Source organism: Nothoprocta perdicaria, unplaced genomic scaffold (genome assembly GCF_003342845.1).
Source record: "Nothoprocta perdicaria isolate Ctin4 unplaced genomic scaffold, notPer1 scaffold_330, whole genome shotgun sequence".
Taxonomy (NCBI): Eukaryota; Metazoa; Chordata; class Aves; order Tinamiformes; family Tinamidae; genus Nothoprocta; species Nothoprocta perdicaria.
In genome coordinates, this window is record NW_020455567.1 from 63,368 (window position 1) to 89,476 (window position 26,109).

Genomic DNA, 26,109 nt, shown 5'->3' on the forward strand with positions numbered 1-26,109 from the left:
AGTCTTAAGTCTGCTGGGAAGAAAAGACTTAACTATGTATCCTGTCATGCAGTGATCTGTAGTGTGGATACCTTGGATCTCACTGACTGCAAAGCATCGCTCTTGAAAGTACTGAAGTCTATTGGATGAGATGGAAACAAGGAAGGACTTAATGCCAGTGCTTTAGAATCCCGTGCTATTTCCAGATTCATTTCCAAAATGAATTTCAGAGGACTATGATTCCTCTAGGTGTTTGGTGTTATAAAGGCAGCTCAGCTACCTTTAGCGGACTACCCCTTTTCTAAAGATACATTTATGTGTCCTGGTCTAGACCACTTCCTCTAGCACCTTGCAAAAGCTAGTTTCACATGAGAAGACAAAAGTTTCACAAGGCATCTGGTACAGTCTTCACTTTGTTTGTTTTGTAGTTTAAAAATTACTAGAATTTAATATTTATTATGCTATCTTTTCATGTCCCAGTCTCCAGATAGATGGGTAAACAGGTATGCTGTATCCCCAGAGATAAGCAAAGCAGAGATGCAGAGCAGTTCCTCATGGTGATTTGCCATGTGAGCCAGGCAATCATCCTCCTGATGCTTTGCCCTCACTGCTAGGGAAAGTGCTTTCACCACACTGCACTGGTGCCTTCTGCTCATGATAAAGTGCATGAGAAAGCATCATGCCATAAAATGTCACCTAAAAAGCATGAATTTTAGCCCAAAATAGATCACCCCGGGAAAGAGGATGGTAGAAGACTTACCACACCACCCTGTCAGTGAGGTTTGAGCTTCTGCTGCTTCTGTCTGAATCCAAAACCCAGGTGACACAAGCCTTGGGCCTGGTCTGAACTGGCAGCTGACCCTTTTTTGAGCAGGAGCCAAGAAACAGGCCTAGAGACCTCTTACAGTCCCTTCCAACCAGATTTATCCTGTGGTTCTATGAATCTGTTTGTCTTCCAGTTTTGCACTGCAAGTTTACTTTTTCCAGTTTAGCAGAATTTGAAAGGGTRTAACTAGAAGCAAGATGTGACTGTGGAGAGAATATCTGTTTGCAGATGCTGTTATTCTGGTGAATTTGCTAGATATCTCTAGTATTTGGGGATATCTCTGTGTGAGCATGTTCCCAGAACTGTTGGTAAGATTCCAAGCAAACCTAAGTTAAGATTTAGTCATTAAATACTAATGAAGGACAATTAATATTTAGGTTTAACCTTGTGTTTACCTACTGAACTGGAAGGGGCCATGTTCACAGCACCTCAGAGGAGTCAGATGCAGACTAAAAGGCTTCTTACTTCTCTTTTCAAAGAAAGATTAACTAAAGCCTGAGAGAGAACCAGCAAATCTGGTTGGTAAGGAAGGAGAACAGAAAGGTGGATCAGAGCCAGAAGAACAAAGACTCCAGGTGTTGGAAAGGACTGTGTAAGGCAGTGAAGATTCCTGAAACCATATGAGAAACAGAGAAAMCGCGAGGAAAGGGGAGAAGAAAAGAAGGTTTGAGGGGTTAACTTGCTAGAGAGACCAGACTTTGTACTTGAGATAATGACCCATGAATTTTAGAAGGAACTAGGCCTACAGAATGAATGTCTCTGATAAGACTGCAGAGGAAATGAGGGGCTACTCATTATATTATTTGCATCTGCTTATTTCTCCTAGTAGCTACAGAAATGGAAATTTTAGTCCTGTATGAAATAATTCGATTCTGTTTTGTGAAGATTTATTTCTGAAAACATATGCCCTGGAGATGTATCATAGAAAGCAAGAGAGAAAATGTTATCTGCGCAGATCAAAGAAAACATAGATTGCCCCAAATGAATGCACCAAAGAATTTTGGCTCTTCCACCAAAGGTTAGCCTCTCCTCTAAGCAATTGGCTCAACTTATGCCTACCCTTTCAGATCTTCTTTGATTAAGGCAGCCTGGTCTAGAAGCACAACAGTGGCATGTTGTTGGCCAAATAACTTCAATCGAGGCTCTGAACAACAGCTGTCAAGCTGGTAAAAAATACCAGAATATRAGTTCTGGTCTCATGCAAGTGAAAATCAAATGTTACCTAGCTGGCTGGCTTGCTTATGCATGCTGCTTTTCTTCCTTGCATCTGTTTTGGCTTTATTAGCAGTGTGATCTAATGGGTTAACTGACAATATCTCAGGAGGGTTGGTAACAAAGAAGATTAAGGGACTGGAGCATCTATTTTATGAAAAACGACTAAGTGAGGTGGGCCTGTTTAGCCGCGAGAAGAGAAGGCTGAGAACGGATCTCACCAATAGGTATAAATACCTGAAGGGTGAATGCAGGGAGGGACAGGCCAAACTCTTCTCAGTCATAGGACAAGGGGCAATGGGTGTAAGCTGAAACACAGGAAGTTCCATCTCCATGTGAGGAAGAACTTCTTTGCTGTGAAAGTGACAGAGCCCTGGAAGAGGCTGCCCAGGGAGGYTGTGGAGTCTCCTTGTCTGTAGATCTTCAAAACCCACCTGGATGCCACCCTGTGCCATGTGCTCTGGATGTCCCTGCTGGAGCAGGGGTTTGGATGAGATGATCTCTAGAGGTGCCTTCTAGCCTCAACCATTCTGTAAACAGCTTAAGGGCGTAGACCTTTAGAAGGGCCAAAGTCTCTACAGGGTTGGATGTCTCCAGGCCTGGGAGCAGGTTGTGCTCAGTGCATCCACATGCTAATTGCAGGGTGACATGACCTGCACCATGTGCCTCACAGGATGGAACTAATGGGGGCCTCTCCCCTTGCTAAATATATGCCTGGAGCAGAGTTGGGAGCAAAAGTGCTTTTGTACAAATTATTTTCAAATATCTGCAGATTCTGGACTAGAAATTCCAGAATTCTCTAAAAGGAGGAAAAAAAGACAATTGAGGCATTTCATTTTGAAATATTGAACATTGAATTCAATATTGAATTGAAATATTGAATATTGAAATATTGAATATTCATTGAAATTGAATATTCATTTTCAGTATTGAAATATTCCATTTTTTTAGCTTTTTAAGTTGCATGTTTCCTTTAAATAGATGAATGCACAAACCAGTGCAAAGCTCTAGCTGTTCTCCCTTATATGTGCTCTGCTGTTTGAAACACCATGTGTTTGAGTTACTTATGCAGGGCTGGCAGAGGTGCTTATTCTTAATAAGATTGTACAAGCTAGGCACAACTTCATGGTCCATAAATGTAATTATRAAGTTGGGTTTGGGAGCCTTTCTGCGGAATATGCTTTCAACAAATATACATTATTGAGTAAAAATTAAAGTAAGAAGGGGAAAGCTGAGGGTTTCTATTACTTTGTCCATAGGAAGTGWCCTCCCCACAGTAAAAATAATAAAAAAGGCCTTTTTTTTAGAGGTACTTGAATTCTTCATTAAGATACGGTGGGTCAAGGAAATAAGAAGGCAAAAATCATGAAAATGTAATTTGAAAATTTTTGAAAAAAACTCTAAGAACGCTTTACAGCACAGACTTGATAGGGTTTTGGGACAACGTTAAACCCAACGGCAGGAGTGAGGTCCAGGTCTGAAGAAGAAACTCCAGGGGGTGGTTGGAAGGTGAACTGCTGCAGGAGGCTTGTGAAGAAGAGGAAGAGCTCCATTTTGGCCAGAGTTTCACCAGCGCAGATCCTCCGCCCTAGAACAAAATGTGTAACATCCATAACAACATCACAGCAGCTGCTTTTTCAATGATGGGAGGGAATAAAAGCTTCTGAGCAGCTGTAATTCTGAGGAAGAATGGCAGGAATCCATAATACATGGAATATTATATCCCTAGTATAAACAAAGAACAATGTAGCTCTTTAAATTGCATTGACTAGTAAATCAGAGAATGGAGGATACAAGAATCATCCGAGAGGAGACTTGGTTTTCAGAAGCATCATAACGAAGCCATCATGTGATTTTTTTTCCTTTTCTTTATATAAATGAGCCAGCTATATCTGGGGGTAGATATATGAAAATGCCATCTCAATTTCTTCTATATTAAAAAAAAAAAGTATTTTTTCTTCATTTTCAGATTTTGAGTTTAATCAGGGTCAGTTTGCTTTTTAGTCTCCCACCACATCAACTTAAGTCAGAGGTAATTTGTTTAAATTAAATTTTGTCTGAACAGACCTAGGAATTTCATGAGTGTTGGCTAGAGAGGAATAGAAGGGGGAAGTAGTGGAGATACTCTCTGGAACCCCCAATATAAGCTTATCTTCCAGTACACAGTGAATATATTTTTTTCTCAATCCAGGACATATTCAGCAATTTGTAAACTTCCTTAATCACGGGATAGTTATTTAAGGCCTGAATTTACAATGGTTTCAAGTAARATGTGATTTTAGCTCCCTCGTGTGACAGAAACTGGAAAAAAGAGAAGGTACCTGCTGAAAAAGGCATGAAAGCATCTTTCCTTATGAACTTTCCCTGGGAATCAAGGAAGTGTTCAGGATAGAACATCTCTGGTTTCTCCCACTGTGATTTGTCTTGCAGGACAGAGGTCAGCAAGGGGATGATGTAGGTTCCCTGTAAAATTAGACAGTAGAGTTATTCTGSGGAAAAATATGTTCTGAGGTGGCAGAGATGGTAATAAAATCTTAACCTAAGGAAATGCTTCTGAACAACAACATTATTCTGACTGCTGCCTGGTGTTTATCATGGTTTCATAACTGACATTAACAGGTTTGAAATAGGAGAAAATATAAGAAAAGTGCTGCTGTAAGTATCTCACCTTGGGAATGAAATAGCCTTTGAGAGTGACATCTGCAGTAGTCTCATGAGGCAAGTCCAATGGCAGGATATTAGCAAATCGCTGAACTTCATGGATAACAGCATCTGTGTATGGCATTTGAATTCGATGCTCAATTCTTGGGCGGTTTGACCCTATTACTCTATCTATCTCTTCTTGGACTTTTCCTGAGGAGAAAATCCACAGTATAAGTCATGGTCTCTGTCCCTGATACATACTGTGTTTTACTGATGCAAAGTATAAAAAACCTCAAGTGAAAATAATGACTTCTCTCCAAATCTGTTTTTTTCTTTCAGAAATAATGAGATGTGAACGATAGTACAATGTCTGATAATTTCTTTACCAATAGGAAAGGTTAATGGGCAATTTCAGAAGACTTTAGTTATCAGTATTTTCCCTTGTCAATCATACTCMTTGATACAAAAATGTATGTTCTTGCAGTAAAACATTAAGAACAATAATAATTAAATTACTTTTTAAATTTTCAGTTCAAAATTTAAAAATATTAATTTTTGGACCTTGTGCTTTTATTTGACTTCTAGAAGGTGGAAGACAATTTTTTCCATTTTGTCCATTCTTACCACTTACTCTGAATTTCAGGATACTTTAGCATCAGCAGAAAGCTCCAGTTYAGTGTGGTAGAAATAGTCTCAACACCAGCAGTAAACAAATTGCTTACCAAACTTAGCAAGTTGCTATTATGGAAATACCTATTGGTAGKGGATTTCTCCTGAAAGAAGAAGTAGGTGAGATTAAAGAATGAAATCTTAAAGGCTTTTTTTTTTTGTGCATGTTGTGAAAAAAGCAGTTTGGTCAGCTAACCATTTTTACTTAACTCTTGTATTAAGAAAAAGAGAGAAGGAAAATATTAATGATTCTGTTTTGTGTGATCTTACTGGGACTAGCAGCAAAAAGAGTTAGGCTTTTGCATGAAAAAGGTGACCAAAATATGTGCAAATTACCAAATTAGGATCCCAAGTGGGCCTAGGGGCTGTTTTAGTTCTGTTACACCTTATTGATGTTAAAGAGTCAGAAGCACAAAAGAATAGATAAGATAATGCCTCAATAAATCTAACAAAATGGTATGGAGAAAAGCTGAGAGACAGGTCGTGAGAAAAGATTCAGTTACCTCCTGTTGTTTAACCAGGAAAGCATCAATAAAACTTCTCTGATCATTTTTATCTAAAGTTTTGAGATGTTCTACGAAAGTCACTTGTATATAAGCATGGAATTTATCTCTGTTTTGAAGAAGAGTCTTCTGAGCCTTTAGGAGGAATCCGAGGCATGGAAAGATGTTGTATATCTATAAGAGCAAAAGATATGACATGGAGTTTACCAGCCAAAGGTCTGAAAGAACTTGTAGTAACAAATGAATACTATTGTGGCCTTTTCACAGACAAAATAATTAAGAATCAGTATTAATATATAATATAGTACTATAGTAATATATAGTTATTATGCTATTCTATATTAATATAGTATTATAACATAGTATTTTCACAGACAAAATAATTAAGAATCAGTATTAATATATAATATAGTACTATAGTAATATATAGTTATTATGCTATTCTATACTATATTAATATAGTATTATAACATAGTATTGATATATGACTGGAGAAATTCATGGTAGAAAACCCATCAAGGCCTGCTGGATACCAGGAACTTCTCAGACACAAATTACTGGAAGCTGAGTGTCAGGCACAGACAGCTGCAATTCACCCGCGGGAGACTTGATGGTGGGACAGAGGGATCTTTGCACAGAGCTCTGTAGCTACGGCTGTGTTTCCAACAAATTCTCCCCCCTCACAGACCAAATCTACCAGCTTTGAATAATGGCAAGTAATATCCAAGATGCAAAGGCCACCATAGATGCATTTTAGATTCATGATTTAGACTCTGACCACACAAAAATATATTGAGTACAATTTCAAAACAGGAGGAAGAAATCAGGGATAACTGCTAATTGAAATGTTGTCTAGAAATTTATTTTACATTTTGGCCAGTATTTCTGCAGTGTTTTTTTTTTTCTTTTTCAAAGCACGAAGCAACAGAAGTGGAGCTAGTTTTGCCACATCTGATATCCACATAGGGATATCAGAGCATGTTACTCAGTTGGACACTTCTGTGYACTGAAATGATGAGAATATATTTGGTGCCAGGGTTTCTCATATAAATAGACCACATGCTTTGCAGTTTCTTCCTGCAGCATGCTCTGAGAGAGTGTACTAGGTGGCTCGGTTTCTGATTTCTCAGGAAAGATGATGTCTGGAAGGTGATTGCTGCTGCAGAATTAATTTGTGTGGACCAAACTGCCCTTTTTTTCCCCATGGTCCTTGAGCTGGAACAAGGAAGGAGTAATTGCCCTGGCAAAAGTAGCTGTCTCCTCACTACTGTCTTTAAGGACCTTCATGCCTCTTTCCTGAAGTGTAATTAGCTTTGTGCTCCAAGGCAGAAGTTCCTGCTTCTCCACAATAATTATTCCAGCCTGTAGCCTAGTCCAGAGTGGCCTGGGGCAGAGAACAACTTCTGTCCTGGCACTCATTTCCTGGTCCCTGAGAAGGATTATTTTCTACATATCAGTCACACCAAGAGAGCAAAGAGCTTAGAGCAGGGAGAAAGTGAGAACAGTCAACTAATTTTTTTTCATTGCACTCATCAAAATATGGCTTAAGCTTTTTTAGAGAGAGGGATGAGGGGATTTCATTGTTTACTTCAAGACTGCTAGATTGTCTCTCAAGGTTTGTTTTGCCCCAAATATTGATAAACTTAAATAGTATGCCTCAGTATTTCAGATTTTTCTGGTTATTACAAATGACTGACTAGCAGAATAAGAGTGAACTGTTAGTATGTTCATACTGCATCTCGTGGAATAACAGCATAAAAATGTTCAACATTACCGTAACAAAAGGGTTCCCAGCAAGTCTCACGCTTTCATTGGTCAAATTTTGTAGTTTTAGAAATCTGGAGTCTTTGTAGTCAAATCGATTTCCAAGTAATATTGACACAATTATATTAGCAACTGCAGAATTAATCATTTTACTAGCATCAAAGGGTTTTCCTATACAACAAAGAAAAGAACATATTACATTACATTACAAGAGGCTGTGTAAATACTGGATTATTCCTATGTATTATTGTCATTTTTGATTCTTTTTATGATTATTGTTATTTACTTTTAGAGAACGATGCCAGCAAGCAACATTTGCCAAACACAAGCAGACCTGTTGGATATACTTAGGTATCTGAAACAGCGCTAGACCTCTAGTTTTATGCAACTGAATCCCATTCTAGATCCATTTTATTTGAATGAAATGGGAGCACCTGTGTCATCTGCATCATCTCACAGAATAATTGAATGGTTGAGGTTGGAAGGGACTTCTAGAGAGCATCTAGTCCAACCACCCTACTCCAGAAGGGACACCTAGAGCATGTGGCACAGGTTTTGAACCAGGAGGGTTTTGAAGACCAGAGAAGGAGACTCCACAACCTTCCTGGGAAACCTGTTCAGGCAGCCTGATGATCTCTTTGAAGAGAAATCAAAACTCTGAAAAGCAAGTGTGAATTTGAATGTGTATCCCACTAGAGAGTATCTCTCAGGCAAACTCGGAAAATCTCTCATCAAAGATTCCATCTTTCCTTTGGGATCTAGTGACCCCAAAGATTCAGAGCCATTTGATCAGATTCAGAGCCATGAAAATATTTTCCAATGAGATGTAAAGTGCTTTCTCTGTTCCCAGGAGCAACAATCTAAGGTCAGTTCAGAGGTATCAGAAACTGAAGAAGGAGGCAAATGCCAGAACTTATAACTCTCCACACTAACTAGGTAGAGAGAGTCCCTGGAGATGACTCATCCTCTTCTAAATCAGGTGGGAGGAATCATCCTCCAAACAAATACCTGCTTGTCTTTTTGTCCTCAACTACAAAATAAATCTAGCTGATTAGCTTAAACATCTGCCTTCTGGATGACTCAAATTTAATGAGAAAAATTCCACCTTGCAAGTTTTTTTGATATAATCTACTGCAACCTGTTAATTTATTGCTGCTCTCTTTTATGCCTCATGTCTAGGTTGCCGSAGAAAGAATATATAAAATCCACTGTTCCACAGCTTCTGCATGTGGCTATGTATGTCATGCCTTCCAATTGCAATTTTGGTTAAGACTGGGAATCTTTTGGAGCAAAAGACTATGAATCTACACAGAGCTCACCCAGGTGGCATCTGCTAGACCTTTGGAAGAAGCCTTTCATTTTTGCATCAAGTAACTGAGAAGAGCCAAATTCAGCAAGATTGATACAGCCTTGAGAACATTTCTTTTAAAGGTCAGAGTTTGAGAAGGCTATGGGCCTCTAGGTGCTTGAACAAAACACAGAGATCTGAAGAATGATTCATCTACCTACCTTCCTGTGACTCAATGATATCTGCCAGATACCCATATTCCTCCACAATGCGGTCCTCTATGGCCCTCTTTCCCATTCCAAAGTCTCGTAAGGTTGTGAGAGTAAATCTTCTCATGACTTTCCAATTGTCACCATGAGCAAATACAACCCCTGAAGCAAAGAAAATGTTTCAAGTTGGCAGAAAAATTTAAATAACAAGTTTGTAGATATGTAATATAGATATTTACTATCACTTTTAAATCAGGTTGAATTCCATTTGTCTGAGAAAATTTTCACCTCAGAAAAGGAATGAAAGCAAGCTATTTAATAGATGTTTAATTAATTCTTAATGAATCTTTGGGACATCTGTCACCAAAAAAAAYGGAGCACTGGAAATTCAAAGTCAAACTGGTAGGCATAATACTTTGGAAGCTGCAAGTGATTAAATGTTAGAGGAAATTATGAAAATGTGATATATGAAAGTCAATGATATTCCTGATATTCCCACTGCATTTTATGATTTTTTGATCCAACATGATGTTAGTTGCTACTTCATCTGTAGTAAAAACTTTTTTGAGTAAGTCAAAGAACAAGAAAATCAACTCACCATTTCCTCTGGTCAGATCTTCAAAGATTGGGATTTTAGGTCTCTCTGAAAATGCATCTGCCTGGTTTACAAGAGCCTCCTTCACTGTCTCATACCCAGAGATAACTACTATTTTCCTTTGCCCCATCTGCACACTGAAGACTGGACCATATGCTTTGGACAGCTGAGAGAAGAAGATAACAGTGATTTACAACTTTTACAGCCTACAAAGATATTCACAGCCCTTCAGTGCTGCTTATCTTCCTGCCTCTAGGTTACTGAAGTATTAAATTCTTAATAGGAATTCTTAACAGAAAAAGAGAGTTCACTTTATTAAAGTGAATGTGCCACATATTGTATGACTAATGACTACATAGCACAGTAAGGGGTAGAATCCTGATATGTTAAATAGAGCAGAAGTATTAGCAGCTTCAACCATCACTCATTTCACCCATGAGCCACTTATAGTCTCCTCTGCTGACAGATCTGTCTTTCCATTTATCTGAGAAAAATGCCCATAAAACCTTCCTTTAGGCTTCAGGAACCCACGTGAATTCAGTTTTATGACTCAGGTTTGCACTTTGATCCCTATGTTATTATGTTTCTTTTGTTCAGGCAGCTCCACTTCAGATGAATTCAACTATTCAATCCTTGACTATTGTAATTGTATAAAAAAGCAGTGCGTTCCTAGGTCAGGATATTGCCCTGGGTATGTTCTCAGTATATATGGCTACATTTACCATGAATCTCTCTGCATAGGGGATCACAGGGATGATGCTTGGCATCAGCTGGTAGCTGCCTAACTTGCACAGGCAGATTTATGTTCACACAGTTCAGTGGTGTTTTTGATTCTCTTAACAAAAGGAGGTGTTTTTCCTGCCTGCACTTAATTTCTARTGTGCTTGGGCAGAGGAATACAAAGCAAATATTTACCAGTGATATGATCACGGAGCATCAGTGACGCTTTGGAGTTGAGGGTAGCATCTATGGCAGTGTGATTGTTATTTCAGAGTAGTGTAGCTGCAGCAAAATCTGAACTTTTCAAAGTTTGTTCTTCAGTCAGGACTCTCCAACATTTGAAATGGTAGAGTTTTGAATGAGTACATGGCTTTCATTTGCATTTAGACATAGAGTATATGTGTTTTAAACCCTGAGCTAAGCTTAAATCAGAAGACCAACCTCCTCAGTTGCAATGGTTCCACTAGAATTACAGGGGAGGCATGCTAGTTCTAGTATGCAAGCAGATGAAGGTTGCATTGGTCAACCTGTATGTCCTGCTTTGAATATCTACAAATGAATTTCCAGATATACCATTTGAGTGATCTTTTATCTCTGAATGTAACTTACATGTGAACATGTAAGTTCAAATATCCCTTTTAATATCATCAACAAGTAGGATATGTGGAATTTCACTAAGTAGGAAAGAGAGGTTATGGAGTCTCCTTTGGAGATCTTCCAAAYCTGCCTGGATGCCACCCTGTGCCACATGCTCTAGGTGTCCCTGTTTGAGCAGGAGGGTCGAACTGGATGACCTTTAGAGGTCCTTTCCAACAGAGGTCCATTCTGTGATTCTGTGATAAATCCTGCTACGTTCTTAGTTCTCMATTCAAAAACAGTCTCTTATTCCTTGCTACTGTTGTGGATGTGACATCCAGATTTCAGTAGAGGAAACTTTGACATCTGGAACAATGTGGCTTGATGATATGGGCAAGGGTGGAATGATATAAAAAGTAATGGTTACCTGCAAGTAAGTCCTGTAGGGTCTCTTCAAATCAAACAGATGAAGATTTCCAATGACAGGTAATGCTCTTGGTCCTGGGGGGAAATTCTTCCTTGGGTAACCATTCCAGAAACCTCCTATTTTCATAATGAATAGAAGAGTCAGGATGAGCACTAAGCCCACGGAAATACAGCTATTATAGTCCATTTCTATTCAGTCAAGTATTTTCTGCAGAATATCAAGGAGAAATGAAAATCCAGATCCCTGTCTTGCTGCAGAAAGTTGTCGAGAGATACACTTATACTAGTCCAAAACTTCTTTTCCAGTGAAGGGTATGTTTTTCCTGTGGCTTGTGGTAGATTTGATTGGCTCCCCCGTGCTTGCTAATGGATCCTCAGTATTATACACAGCCAGGTGAATGTTTGCAAGACAAGCTTATGTGACAAAGTGCTTATCTCATGCTTTCCAAGAATAAGAGTCAAAGAGCAGAGGGAACTAAAGGTCACCAGCCTGGTGTTTGGCAAGAAGCCATGCATTCTGTTCAGGTTATTAATTTCAGATACATTTTCAGATATATTTTCACTAATAGTGCAAGCACAGCACCAAATATCCTCAGCACTGAAATCAAAATCAAATAATCCAGTGATTAGTGAATACAGAGATATTTTCTCCCAAGTGTTAAGTAATGGTAAAACTTTGTTCCCATTGAATTCTTTGGAACCATGAATCACTTCACTGAAGGCAAGACTAAACTAGCTAAGACTAACTAACAAGACTAAAGATTCAGATATCTGCCAGGATTCCTAAAGAATTCAAATAACTTCTCTTTCTCTGCTGAGACATCAAGCAGTTATGGTAGAAATCAGTCTTTGGTCTCCTCACTTGTGTTTGCTAATGATCTTCTTGCTTTTACTTGATAATGAATCTTCAGAACAGGACACAGTCAGGTAAATATTTGCCAGACAGACTTGTGTAATTGGGTGACACAGATTTTTTTGTATGGCTCATTGTCCTTGATGAAAGTCCAACAGTCCAGTTTAGTAAAGGTTCACTGACCATTTCCCATATATGTAAACCTTATAAAATCTATAACCCTGGTCAAGTTAATAGTTTTCTATAGCTATGACTTTTCTAGAATTTTAAATATTGACAAGATTTGGTCTCTGGTCCTCAAGTTAGCTAGCATGACTTGATTACAGACCTATCAGCAAGCAAAGCATCTTTTGGAAATTATCCCTGAACGGTACCCAAGCAAAGCCAACCAAGATCAAACTCAGCACCAGGAATGATTTTGTCACTTTACTGGTACAAATGGTAGAGTTATAGTTCCTTTTAACTGTCTAGTACAAACACAGCCACAGTCCTTTCTCAGATATCATGGAGAATCACATTATACTATAACACATTAATTGCACCAGTTCTTAAAGCTGATTAAGGAGTTGTCCACAACTCCTACCTTTTGGAACCTTTTTCTTCCCTTTCTTTCTGCTTCATTGTGTTAACTAGTTTCTCTTCAGTTAATAATTATTCAGACAAATCTTTAAGCACAGGTTATTTCTCTTCCTAGTGGTAACCCGGACTTTGAGCATGGTAGAGGAGCTGGACTCAGTGAAACAAGCACACTGACAATTTTTTGAAGCAGGGCTGAGCTATTAAAATATTCAGAGCCACTGCTGAAGATTAAGGAGCCAGGAGTGAGTAGCATCTAATTCAGCATCCCAGAATATGCTAAAAGTTAAGTGAGATTATTCCGAACGCATCTATTTGAATGTTTCTTATAGAAAAACTTGGGTCAAAATTGTGTTAGTCTGTGTCAGCCTTTTGGTCATGAATGGTGGATGGTATTAGCTCCAACTTAAACCAGATCCCCATAGAGGATGTACTCATGTACATGTGACATGAGTATTGTAACTAACTGGTATGGTGTTTGGAGTTATGGTTATCCAGATGGACTGCACTTAAGTTTTTAGTGTCAATTAAATTCAAAAGCTGTCAAACTATAAGCCTATATAATCATATGTAATTACCTTGGATTAAAACTAGTTTACCTTATTTCATTTGGGATGCCTCTATAGTCTAACATTTACGGAAAGATTGGAGAAAGGTAGAGGAGCAGAGCTAGCACCCCAAGGAATGGAGATCTGGAGCCCTCTGGGAATAAAGAGTAAAGGCAGAAYGAGTTCCTGGGCAGGAACCTTAGAAGAGGACTCAGAGCCTACTGTTGCTCCAGACAGTCTGTGCTGTTGTCAGGGTCTCTGGAAACAGTTGGCCTGTTTCTACCTCTCCTCCCCAAAGGAAGCAAAAAGACACTGCATGCCGATGCCTTCTACGCATATTCACAATTTAATTATTAACAGGGAATGAATCTTGAAATGAAAGGGCAGTTCGGGGTTGTCTCCTGAGGGGCGTGCACCAGGTTATGACCGTGCAGTATTTGAGAACAAGCAGTGCCTCTAGCCATGTGTGCAAGACTCTGGCATTTTGGGAAGAAGCTGAGGGATCTGGATTGCACTGAAATGCTCTGGGAGTAAGAGTCCAGCCCCCTGCTCCACTCCCCTTGTCTGCTCCATCCTGCTGACTTCCTCCAGTGCTTGCTACCAGGCCTTCAGGTAGTGAGTGAGCTGAGCAGGRTGACACTATAACAAGCTCTGGTGACAAGCTGAGTGAGTGTTTCCTTCCTACTCAGGGACTTCTGTCCCCCAGATTTATTTTGAGATGAGGACAGATTGACAGCTTGTTCACTATCCTGCTTCGGGCCAGAGCTTATGATTCCTCTAGCATCAGATGTCAAATACACTATTTAGATCTCAGGATACCTGATCTCCAGCTTTCCTGTCCTGTGGATCCCTGGCAAGTTGTGTTTTTCCCATATGAGTGGTCTATATTACAGAAGGTATTACCAACCCATTTCTGGGTTGTCTCCTTTGGAATGTTTCCTCAGGCTCATATTATAGACAGAGATATCTGTGTCTGCACTGGAAGGGGCACCTTTTATTTAGTTGTCCTAGGTGTTACAGTGGCAGTGATAGTTTTGTTTGCGTACTTAGGATAAAACTCTGCACACGGGGGGCATGAACAAGAAGATAGTGGGTGCCCTGAAGGTGACACAGAAGAACAGGTTCACCTGTTTCTCACTGGAAGCACAGCACTGGTTGTCTGCTCCAAACAAGACTGCCTACAGAGAAGTCATTTAAAGGTGTGCAAGAGAATCCTTGCAGCTTTTAAGACAACATTGACAAGAGCTTGATTCCTCAGTGGAGAAAGATTTTTTATTTCTTTCAAGGTTTAATCATCCTCATCAATGTATACATTATTCTGAAGTCAACCAAATCATTATCAGCTTCCATCCAGTGGATTTCCATTTACTTTCATGTGATGGTCTTCTGTGGTTCTAAGTCAGGTTGACATCTAACGTTGTTTTGCTACACTATGAAGTTATATTTGTGTGTGCGTGTGTGTGATTTTGTTATGTTTTGTGTGATATGCTCTTTCAGTGACCACCACTTTTGGGGGTCAGAACTCACCTCTGGAGTAAAGGTGGATGAAACACCTTGAGCCAAGATGTGAGGTTTGGTTGGGCTATAAATCCTGTCTTGGATTCTGAAGTACCAAACTGCAGATGTGTGACTAAAGAAAGACTAGGATATTTTATCTGATGTTTTGGAAGAAGGATCATGTCTGAGCTAAGTTCTAGGATCGTGGAACTGCACAGACCTCATGACGCAGTGGAGGGGTTGTGATCCCAACAGCAGGAGTGAAGTCCAGATCTGAGATAGAAACGCCAGCAGGAGGTTGGAAGGTGAAGTGCTGCAGAAGACTTGTGAAGAAGAGGAAGAGCTCCATTTTGGCAAGAGTTTCACCAGCACATATCCTCCGTCCTGGAATGAAATGCAGAATAGCCATAACAGTGTCATTAAAAAAAACTTCTTGAGCTGTTGTCAGGGGCTTTGAAATCTGTGCAAATTCAAAATTCAGTCCCTTTGGTAAAGCTGGACTTGTGCAGTTAGCAGATGTGAATGGAAAAGCAGAGAGGATAGTTTTGGGAAGCATCAGAGGGGCATCCTGTATCCATTTGGTAGGAACCTTCTCCACCCCAATTCTGATTCTGCTTTAACAGATTAGTTCTTGCATTTATTGACCCTTGTTGGAAATAGCTATAGCCATACTAGATCAAGATACCCTGARTCAGAGTGGTGTGATGCATTAGGCTGGACAGGTATTAAAGTGTCAAGGCCTGGCCTGACCAGTCAAGGCCTTCCTTATCATGAATGGATTGCAATGACCTTGTCTGACAGTGGGTGCAAAGAGGGCTGATGCTTTCTTGGCTACTGTGCCTTCATTCAGTCCTCAAGAAGGCAGGGATACCACACTTCATCGCTTGGATAATTAGATACTTTTGCTGGACAGATTGTTGGCTGTGTGGAGTTTTGATGAGGAACATATGTTGGTGAGAGAGGTGTTACAGACAGTACCCGTGGAGAAGGCGCATTTGCCATGTTCCCAGGATAGTCATGGGCCATGGGACCTTAGGGAGGGCCACAAGGCAATAGACCTTTAAAATTTAGTCCTGCGTGTCTATTCATTGGGGAAAATAAGTCTGAGATACCCAGTTTTTCTCAGAGCCTGACAAGTAGAAGAGAAGATACCTGCTGAAAATGGCATGAAAGCATCCCTCTTTACAAACTTCCCCTCRGAGTCAAGGAAATGCTCAGGATAGAACATSTCWGGTTTCTCCCACTGTGTTTTGTCTCGCAGGACAGAAGTCAGCAAGGGGATGACGTAGGTTCCCTGCAAGCCAAGACAGAGTAGTTATTCCATTGCTAGTGGCCTTGCTTTGATTATCACAGCAATGGTGAGTGTTGGTGCTCCAGAAAACCATTTTTTTTTACACAGAATCACAGAATTACAGAATGGTTAAGAYTGGGAGGGACCTCTAGAGATCATCTCATCCAAACCTGCTGCTCAAGCAGCAACACCTAGAGCACAGGGCACAGGGCATAGGGTCACACTGAGGGGGGTTTTGAAGACCTCCAGAGAAGGAGACTCCACAACCTCCCTTGACAGCCTGTTCCAGGGCTCTGTCACCCTCACAGCAAAGTTGTTCTTCCTCATGTCGAGATGGAACTTCCTATGTTTCACCCATTTCTCCTTGTCCTGTCACTGGCCACCACTGTGAAGAGTTTGGCCCCTTCCTCCCTACATTCACCCTTCAGGTACTTATACATATTGATCAGATCCCTTCTCAACCTTCTCTTCTCCAGGCTAAACAGGCCCAGCTCACTTAGTCTTTAGATAATGCTCCAGGCATTAGTCTTTGGATAATGCTAGATAGATGCTCCAGGCACTTAATTATCTTTGTTGCTCTCTGCTGGACCCTCTCTAGAAGCTCCACATCCTTCTTGTCCCAGGGAGCCCGGAACYGCACACAGTACTGCAGGTGCGGCCTCACCAGAGCTGAGTAGAGGGGCAGGATCACCTCCCTCCACCTGCTGGCAACACTCCTCTTTGTGCAGGCCAGGATCCCATTGGCCTTCTTGACCATATGGGCACAGGGAAATAGGGAAACTACTGCTACGGAAGCTGTGAGAATTCCAGAGTGAACATCTCTTGACACAAGCAGGACCTGAAAGGGGATTCTTTGCAGAGAAGACAAGGAGAAGAGAAAGAATGTTTTGAACTTCTCACCTTGGGGATGAAGTAACCTTTGAAAGTGACATCTACAGTAGTTGCATGAGGCAAGTTCAATGGCAGGATATTAGCAAATCGCTGAATTTCATGGATAACAGCATCTGTGTATGGCATTTGACTTCGATGTTCAGTTCGTGGTTGATTTGATCCTATCACCTGCTCTATCTCTTCTTGGACTTTTTCTGTGAAAATAATAGGAGTCATACACAGATTTCTCACTCCAAGCTTTTTCCTGATAGGAATAATGAAAACTGGGGAATTCACTTTTTGCTTGGCCCTGCCCAGTGCAGACTCCCAGGCACCGTGACCTGGTAAGAAGGAGGCTGCTGGATCCCTTATTCCACTTACTCTGAATTTCAGGATATCTCATCATTAACAGAAGGCCCCAGCGCAAAGTGGAGGATGTAGTCTCCATGCCAGCTGCAAATAGATTTCTCACAACCTCATTTAAGTTGTCATTATGGAAGTACCCATTAGGTTTACCCTTTTCCTGGGAAAAAAAAAAAAAAAAAGAATTGTTAACAACAGTACCTGATTAAAGATCTCAAAAGGCCCCTTTAAACTGCAGAACCAGTGATTATTTTCAAATATAAATCTCATGGAAGAGTTAAGTTCCAGAGAATGGAAAGAAATGTGAAACTATAAACAAAGATAGCATCTTTACTTTGTGAAATAAGGATTTTATTTTACTTATGAATCACGGGAACAACAGAAAGCTGTCAGTTCAAAGTGAGCAAAGGAAAAAAGAGATTTGAAGAAGCTGTGGAAATTCTATTACCTCTTGTTGTCGCACAAGAAAAGAGTCAATGAAACTCCTCTGGTCATTTCTGTCAAGGGTCTTGAGATGTTCTAGAAAAGTGACCTTGATAAAATCACCAATTTCATCTCTGTTCTTCACAACGGTTTTGCGATCTTTCAGGAGGAATCCAAGGACTGGGAATGCATTGTACAACTGCAAGATGAAGAGTTGGAGAGGAAGCAAAGATAACTGCTAAGAAAAGGCATCACAGCTCAGCAGTGCATATTGATAAAAGTCCTTACTGAAAATAGTGTGTGTTCACACTTTCCTGATGCAAAATATCTCTTTTTCCTTTCTCCTCCTTGGACAACCATGCAAAATGGTTAAAACTTCTCCAGCATGTCTTAACCATACTCAACAAAAGTGGCCTAGAAGTGTTTTTTTTTTTTTTTTTCCTGTAGATGCCTTTAACTATAAACACAATTTCCTACTTCTACACTACTAGAAAATTCAACCCTCCTGCTCAACWTCAGTAGCACCTGCATATCGCAAGTTTAAAAGAAGATACAGTGTTTTTCTCATGCTATTTCTTGATCATGTGGTTAGTGTGGAAGATGGGGAAATTTAACTAACTTTTATCTTGTGGGTACACAGTCCTARTATTATTTTACAGTCTTGAATTCCACTTAATGAAAAGAGGAACTAGCAATCTCTTAGGCCATGCTGGCAGGATAAATTCATAAGTAGTGTGAAAGGCTCCTTTGGAGAATTATTTGCCATGTGCAGGTAGATGTGTTTTGACGGTAAGGAAYGAGGGAGTGTACAGTTACCCTCTGTGTAATGCCCGCCTTTGAAGAGGACTATACAAACAATATGAATTACCTGAACTGATGGACTTCCAATAAGCCTGACATTTTCATTCACCAAAGACAGGAGCTTTTTGAATGTGGGATCTTCATAGTCATACCGTTTACCAAGCAGTATGGACACAATGACATTTGCAACAGCTGCATTCAGTGTAAGGGTCATCTCCAGGGGTTTCCCTAATTTGGGAAAAGGTTGTGCATGCACATGGTTAATACTTATTCAGATAAATCAAAGTWTTGCAGAAGGCAGTGTTTTGTAACTAGCTTGTCAGACAGGACTCTTCCATGCTCCTGATTAAATGAGGAATGTGCCTGAAGTATGCTGTGTCATACAATTGCCAGGTAGACAGACAGAAAGACAGACAGGCAGATAGATCATGTAAAGTCATGACATCATTGATGCTGGAAAACAGAACATCTTTGAGGGAGCTATGACCTACTTYCTCCTCATCCTTAGTATTCTTGTATGAGACTTGCGGAAAAACAGAGMAATTTTATGAAAGTAAAATTCTGTTCACCTTTGTGCATCTCAATGGTGTCTACCAGGCTTCTACACTCTTCTACAATGAAGTCCTCTATAGCCTTCTTGCCCATTCCAAAATCTCGTAAGGTTGTGAGAGTAAATCTTCGCATCACTTTCCAGTTTTCTCCATTAGAGAATATAAGTCCTGAAATGGAAAACAAAAGCACAGAATTAGAGATTTCCGAAACAGGTAAAGATCCCTTTCCCACTCTGGATCCTGGTAAAGTAGGGCACGATTAGGAAACACTTCAAACTCTCAAGGTACTGCATCCTCATTTAGAGTGAAATGAGACAGGAAATAAATGCTGAGTGAAAGCGATGAGAGAAGCCCCCACTGCTCAAAGTTCACATGCTTGTTGATGCCTATCACAGAATCACAGAATGGTTAAGCTTGGAAGGGACCTCTAGAGATTGTCTAGTCCAACTCTCCTGCTCAGGCAGCAACACCCAGAGCACGGGGCACAGGGTCACATCTAAGTGGGTTTGGAAGATCTTCAGAGAAGGAGACTCCACAGCCTCCCTAGGCAGCCCGTTCCAGGGCTCTGTCACCTTCACAGTGAGGAAGTTCCTCCTCACATAGAGATGGAACTTCCTGTGTTGCAACTTACACCCATTTCTCCTTATCCTGTCACTGGCCACCACAGAGAAGAGTTTGGCCCCTTCCTCCCTACATTCCCCCTTCATGTACTTATACATATTAATCAGATCTCCTCTCAGTCTTTTCCAGGCTAAACAGGCCTTTTGATAGACTAAGGATTTTGTTTCATCCAAGATTAGAGCAGAGTGTTAAATTTGCCTCTCCTTTGTGGAGGTTAGGTATGCTTGTCATCATAGATGTCTTTGGGAATAGATGCAATTCCCACTAGGGAGTGCACGTGTTTTTCCATAAACCATAGGAAATATATACCCCCTCTGATGTGGGTATGTGTGTGCAAAATTTCTCTAGCGAATCCCACACATATGCATCCTAGAAAAGCTGCAGAGATTTCTCATTGGCATCTTCAGAGAGGTTTAGATCAAGTAGGTGCTGCAATTTACTTTCCTTGCACCTTTCCCTATCATACTCTCTTATTCTTGCTGATAGACTTTTCCAATAAATTTTAAGTCCCTAGTGAGGAAAGGAAGAATGTAAACATGGGTTGACTTTTAGCAACATGTAGGTTACACAGAGTTAGTCACTAGACACAAAGGGGTCCATCTTTGTTCACCAGCCAACTCACCAATTCCTTTTATTGCTGTTCCAAGGATGGGGATATCTGGTCTCCCTGCAAACGCATCTGCCTGGTTCACCAGAGCTTCCTTCACTGTTTCGTATCCTGACAGCACTACTACTTTTTCTTGTCCCATCTGAATGCTGAAGACTTGTCCATATGTTTTGGACAGCTAGTGGGATGAATGGAGACAGTGATGTCAGACAATAACCAGAAAGCCCAAAATAATTAATTCTTAGCCTGTTCAAGATTCTTTTTTTTTCTCATCTTCCCATGCAACACAGAATGTCCAGACTATGGAGAAGAGATCATGGAAATACTCATAGAAATGTTGTAACTGTTATGAAGACAATGCCTCATAATAGGGTCTGCAATCTCCTCCCTTTTGAGGAGAAGAGTCGAAAGGCTCTGAGTGCCCAGGTAAGTGAGGATGTCATGGCAGAGTAGGACGAAGCCAGAGAAGGGCCCCAAAATAGAAGGGCAAAGTACAGACCATGGCATGGATGCAGACCTGGAGGGAGAATGCCCAAAGGCGTGAAGCAGTCTCTGAATTTTAGTTTTGGGTGTAATCAGTGCTGAGGAGTCCTCAGAGAGGCATTTCAGGGCCCTGACTTGGTAACTCAGATAATTCAGAACTCCTAGGCTAGCACAGGGCTGCAGTTGTGCTTAACTATGCATAGCTTTAAAGAGATAAACACAAGGAGAATTTTTTAGTAATTATTATGAGAGCTGTTCAGCTCACAGTSAAATGCTTAAAATGGGAAAAAATGCTAGGGCTCACATGACCCACAGCAACATCCTATCTTGAAATTCCAGTGATGGCAGCAGCATTTAGAAGAAAGAGTGAATCTTGTTGTAGCTGAAGCTCTCTGCTTAGAAAACTTTTTGTAGCTCTGACTGCGTATCAGAAGCTTCCTTACATTCACAGGGAAATGTGGAAAAAAAGAATAGCAGAAGAGCTTACCTCTAGCATTGTCCGATAAGGCCTCTTCAGATCCAGGATATGCAGATTTCCTATGATGGGTAGAGGCCTGGGTCCTGGTGGAAAGGCCCCTTTTGCATGTTTATTCCAGAAATATTCTCTTTTCAGAACCAGCAGGAGAATCAGGACTACAACTAAGCCTGCTGGAACGAAGCTGAACCAATCCATTGTCATTCAGTGTCAGTTTACTTAGCTAGAGAGAGGAAATGCAAGCCAACGTGCAATCTTCTGTCAGAAGTTGTCTGAAGCCCTAATATAGTCATATACTAATAGAGATATATGCCTTTCAGTGCTAACAGATGACAGGACTTCTTTCCTGGGTTCCCCTCATCGCACAATTCCTGCAAAGCACTTTCTGCACCAGCTGCAGTCCTCTCTTTTGTTTTGCTCCAAGCTGGTTACTCTTTAATGGGAGGCATGCGGCTTTCTAAACTAATCCTGTGCATTGGCAGATAAGTCCAGGGGCATCAGTCTAATGTGGGAACAACAAATTAAACAGGACGTTAAGCTTAGTGGGTTTAAAGTTCATATCTAAAACAGTAACTCRCACCAAAGGACATGGAAACCTAGAGAAACAGGTTTGCAAAGCCCACCCTGTGGTCATCCCTATCTGTTAAGGTCTCTGCTCTTAGGCCTTGCTGTCTCACTGTCTTCCTTAAAACTATCCAGACTTTGATGGTACTGTATATCAAAGGACTGTCTTTTTCTTATTATCATAACATTTTAGTTATATACACTATGCTTCGCTTTGCACTATACTTYGCAGATTAGGTTCTTGTTGTCTACTTTTCTGTTTTTCTCTATAAATCCACTTGCAGCTTTGAAGCCCCTTTTCCTACAAACAAAACCTCTGGAGTGTTGGAGTGGTTATAAAGATTCCTCTGAAGTAATCTGGAGGCAGTTACAGTGTTAGTGTAGAAGGTCCATTGATTATAAGTGCTTAGGGAAGGCAAAGCTTAGTGATGAACTTCTTTACTCCTAAAGGAGTAGTCAGAGTTCAAAATGGGTTGAAGTAGTCTCTGAAGTAGTCAGAGTTCAAAACGGGTTGAAAGGTAGGGTGAGACCAAATTGTCCAAATTGTGAGGTCTGCATAGCCACAGCTTCCTCTGTAGAGAATAGCCCTACTACAAAAAGCCSTACTGAAGATACCATTCTCCCCTCCCCAAATTGGAAACCAAAACAGGCCACACAATCTGCACCTCAAAAGTTCAAATTGACAAACTCTCTTTAAGCTCTTTCACATTCACCTACCAGTAGCTACGTTTTCATGCAAGGTAAAGGGAAGCTGTACATGTAGAAGGAGAACTCTCCAGTGCAACACAGTCTACAACAGTTATGTTTGTGAGATATCCTAAGGGACAGCTTGATTTGATAGAGAATATTCCTGGGGAAAAAAACAGGTCCAATATGGGCAAGATTCTTCCTGCGCAGGGGAATTTAGGATATAGCAAGGTCCTCAGCAGCTGTTGCCAGTTACTCCTGAAAGTGTGTCAGTTCTGGAGACTGGAGGAAGTTCTTTCTCCCCTGAAATCCTCTGAATCAAAGGCAATCTCTGAGGCCTATGTTTTGAAAGAGAGAGATTTCAACAGGTTAGATTTATGTCAAAGGTATTCATAGTCACCTTTTCCATCATATCCTGTTACCAGTGCATGCTTCCTCTGTCCTCTGCCTACTGAACTTTTAGATTTCCCCTCAGAAGAAACTGCAAACATTGGATCAAGCAGGTAGTGGATTTTGCACCTCTGCTTTGGTGCTGAGTCTCCTGGGCCTGCAAAATGGCATTTACTTCCTGATACAACTCACTCTTTCCAGTTGTGGGGCTATCAGATACAAGAATACCCTACTTGGATTGTGTTTGAACGAGGAAAAGTCTTGACTGAGAATATCTCATCAAGCTTCCAGATACAGCGGCTCTGATGAAAAAGGATACAGTTGAGGTAAGTTCAGAAATAGAAGTCAGGGCTTACAGCACTTAACAGGGAGGTGGAATAACTGATGGTACTTTCTTAATGGAGAACAGACTTCAGCAGCTAAGTTTGATATGKGATTTTGCATGTTTATTCAACTGAATTTATTTTTATTTAAATCCAAAWTAAAGTTTCAGGGTCATTCTTTGTGAAGCACTTTTTCAGTCACCATTGCTTGTTTCATTCCTTGCTTTACTTTTCTGTCGGGTCTTGTGCCCATAAGCAAGAGGAGTTGTCAAGAAAATATTACGAGCTTCTGGTAGTGAGTCCAGCGAGACAAAGCACATGGGGGTTGTTACAATACCCAAAAAACTACATAAGCTAAGGAATTCWGAGTGAATGAGAATTAAGAAAGGAAATAATGCCCTGAAGAAGGAAAAAAATATGTGCTGAACCTAAGATATTTGTTAGTGATTTATGCAATATGTTGCACCTCAAATATTTGTTCATGACTGGRTGGAACAAAGAACTCAATTTGATTTTTTTTTTTCCCGTTTTTTGTTTGCTTGTTTGTTTGTTCGTTTGTTTTTCCCAGGCGATATCACCATAGATGTGCTCCATAAAAAAAAACCTCATCTGGGAGGGTAGGAATTATGGCATATGCTAAAAACATTTKAAATCCAATCTCTTCATATTATGCAATCATTATGCTGTAGAGCCTGGACTTATGTGTCTTCAAAGGTAAGAAACTTGCCTTAGACTTCTGACCATMGTAATTTAAAGAAGAGGGAAAGAGAGAAGAGCCTGCAGGATTCTCTGGGAATGGGGAGTCAGGATTGAAAAGAAAAATGGGGAATGTCTTGTTTGTCTGAGGAAAGAGAGCTGAGGCAGAGCTTTTTTTTGGTATGTCTTCATGCCTGATAGAGCAAGGAASAGTGAACTGAAGACATGGTGAAAAAAACATGTAGGGTTTTCACAGAGCATGACCAACACAGATGAGCGGTGGCTTTAGGACAGTACTTGGAAGAGTTTTCTGGAAGGACAGCAGTGGGGGGAATCGTACTTTGTTGTSGGAAGAGAATGTGTTGCCCATGTGAGTAAAAGTGCTCAGGTGGATTTTCTTGCTGTTAACTCCTTAGTCATGATCCCTGCAGAGATATGATCAAAGGCTGAGGAGAAGATTTAGCATCCCAAGGATTGGGCTCTAGGAGTGAAGAGCAAGGCAGTGCGAGTCCCTGGGCTTGGAAGAGGAGTTAGAGAGACTCTGCTGTTGCTCCAGGCTATGCTGGAGCAAATTTTGCTGGAGCAAGCTTTTTGTCAGGGTTTTGTCAGACTCTCWTTTAAAGGTCTCTGGAGCAAAGGCTGACCCATGTTGCCTAATTGGGACCTGTCCAGGAAAACTGTCCAGGGCTTGCATCCAGCTCTGTGCCAGTTGGCCTGTTTCTACCCCACCTCCCGAAAGGAGATGAAAGGGCACTGTGCATGTTCATGCTTTCTACACATATTCACAATTTAACTATTAATGAGGAATAAGTTAGATGCTGACTCTTGAAATAAAATGAAAGGGCAATTCTGGGTTGTCTCCTGAGAGATGTGCACCAGGTTAYGTCCGTGCACTATTTCAGAACAAGCAGTAGCCACGTGTACAAGACTCTCTAGCATTTTGGGAGGAAGCTGGGGGATCAGGAGTGCACTGAAATGCACTGGAGGAGGAATCCAGCCCCCTGCTCCATTACCCTCACCTACTCAGTTCTGCTGATTGCTACAAGTTAGTGCTTGTGAAGTTAGCAGCAATTACACACAGGCTGTATTTGCTCTCATCCTGAAGTGCAGCAAGATGTTCAAATATTTAATCTTGAATGTCTTGAGATTTTCGCACTTCAGCCCAAATATTGGGGATCCTCTGATGAGTGATATCTCTAGACATGACGAGAAACAACTGAACTGTTAGCAGAATRTTTGTTAAGGTCAAATATTGCACTGCTCTATGGTGTATAAAGTGTAGGCAGGATAACTCATGCATTCTTATAGCAGCATGAAAAAATTCTTCTGGTCCTTCATCATCACAGTAACAAACTTAGTAGATCAAGAACACCACTTTTAAATTTACCAATTCTCTTTATGTAAATTGAACCAGAAAAAAAATGGGCAGAGGTGTAGGAATCAGTGTTCTGGCCATCAGTGAAACTTTCTGAAAATTTATGAGATCTATGCATATTGTCTTTGTCCTCTGCTATAAAGTAAGCTGTGCCAAGGCACTGGAACATGAGCTCTTTTTTTTTTTTTTTTTTCCAAATCATCCTAGGTTTTCAGATAGGCCAGGACCAGCTTTTTGAAACAGAAATCTTGTCCTAGAGAGGAAAAAAAGGGTCTATTGTCATCCATTCATTGATGATACTCACTGGACATCTGGCATAGAGTCAAGAAAAGGTATCTTGTTTCCTGTTGATGTTAATAGGATAGACATAGCTTCTGTGGCAGGTTCTGAATATGTCAAATAGGCTGTTTCAGCAAGGAGCAAGTCCTGGGCATTATGCTAGTAAGTTGGTTTGGTAAGTTTGAATAGAAGCCAAGCTGCAATGGGAGCAACTGTGTATGTGTAAAGAAATTTTGTGGGTACTTGTGTCTGCAGAGAAGACCTTCCCACTCTAAGACCACCTGAAACTTTGACTCAGGCTTACAGTGCAAATTTGTATTGTTTGGAAGATCTTGGATTTGGAGGAGCAGTAACTGTGTGGTACTTCAGCAGCTTGGCTGAATATTTTGATGAGATACAACCATGAGCGGAGTCCTCTCCGGAAAG

General features: G+C 40.6%; 2 protein-coding genes and 1 long non-coding RNA gene across 3 annotated transcripts in view; 1 reads left to right on the forward strand and 2 right to left on the reverse strand.

The window, feature by feature from the left end:
• Positions 1 to 3,382: 3,382 nt before the first annotated feature.
• On the reverse strand, positions 3,383 to 11,767 carry LOC112950977 (cytochrome P450 2K1-like). Its single transcript, XM_026043603.1, has 9 exons — positions 11,412 to 11,767; positions 9,692 to 9,854; positions 9,106 to 9,255; positions 7,607 to 7,767; positions 5,833 to 6,006; positions 5,292 to 5,433; positions 4,686 to 4,870; positions 4,339 to 4,480; positions 3,383 to 3,605 (listed from the first exon to the last, which is right to left on the reverse strand). Exons 1-9 carry the CDS (start codon positions 11,595 to 11,597, stop codon positions 3,418 to 3,420), a joined length of 1,491 nt encoding a protein of 496 aa, XP_025899388.1. The 5' UTR covers positions 11,598 to 11,767; the 3' UTR covers positions 3,383 to 3,417.
• A 2,917-nt stretch (positions 11,768 to 14,684) lies between these two features.
• On the reverse strand, positions 14,685 to 21,783 carry LOC112950976 (cytochrome P450 2K4-like). Its single transcript, XM_026043601.1, has 9 exons — positions 21,382 to 21,783; positions 20,427 to 20,589; positions 19,202 to 19,351; positions 18,700 to 18,860; positions 17,857 to 18,030; positions 17,427 to 17,568; positions 17,076 to 17,260; positions 16,037 to 16,178; positions 14,685 to 15,268 (listed from the first exon to the last, which is right to left on the reverse strand). Exons 1-9 carry the CDS (start codon positions 21,571 to 21,573, stop codon positions 15,081 to 15,083), a joined length of 1,497 nt encoding a protein of 498 aa, XP_025899386.1. The 5' UTR covers positions 21,574 to 21,783; the 3' UTR covers positions 14,685 to 15,080.
• Positions 21,784 to 22,053: 270 nt separating this feature from the next.
• LOC112950975 overlaps positions 22,054 to 26,109 on the forward strand; it is a 23,059-nt gene continuing 19,003 nt past the window's right edge. Inside the window, exons 1-4 of the long non-coding RNA XR_003250113.1 lie at positions 22,054 to 22,077; positions 23,096 to 23,123; positions 23,212 to 23,336; positions 23,902 to 24,047. This is a non-coding gene — a long non-coding RNA (uncharacterized LOC112950975). The remainder of the gene's footprint in view (positions 22,078 to 23,095; positions 23,124 to 23,211; positions 23,337 to 23,901; positions 24,048 to 26,109) is intronic.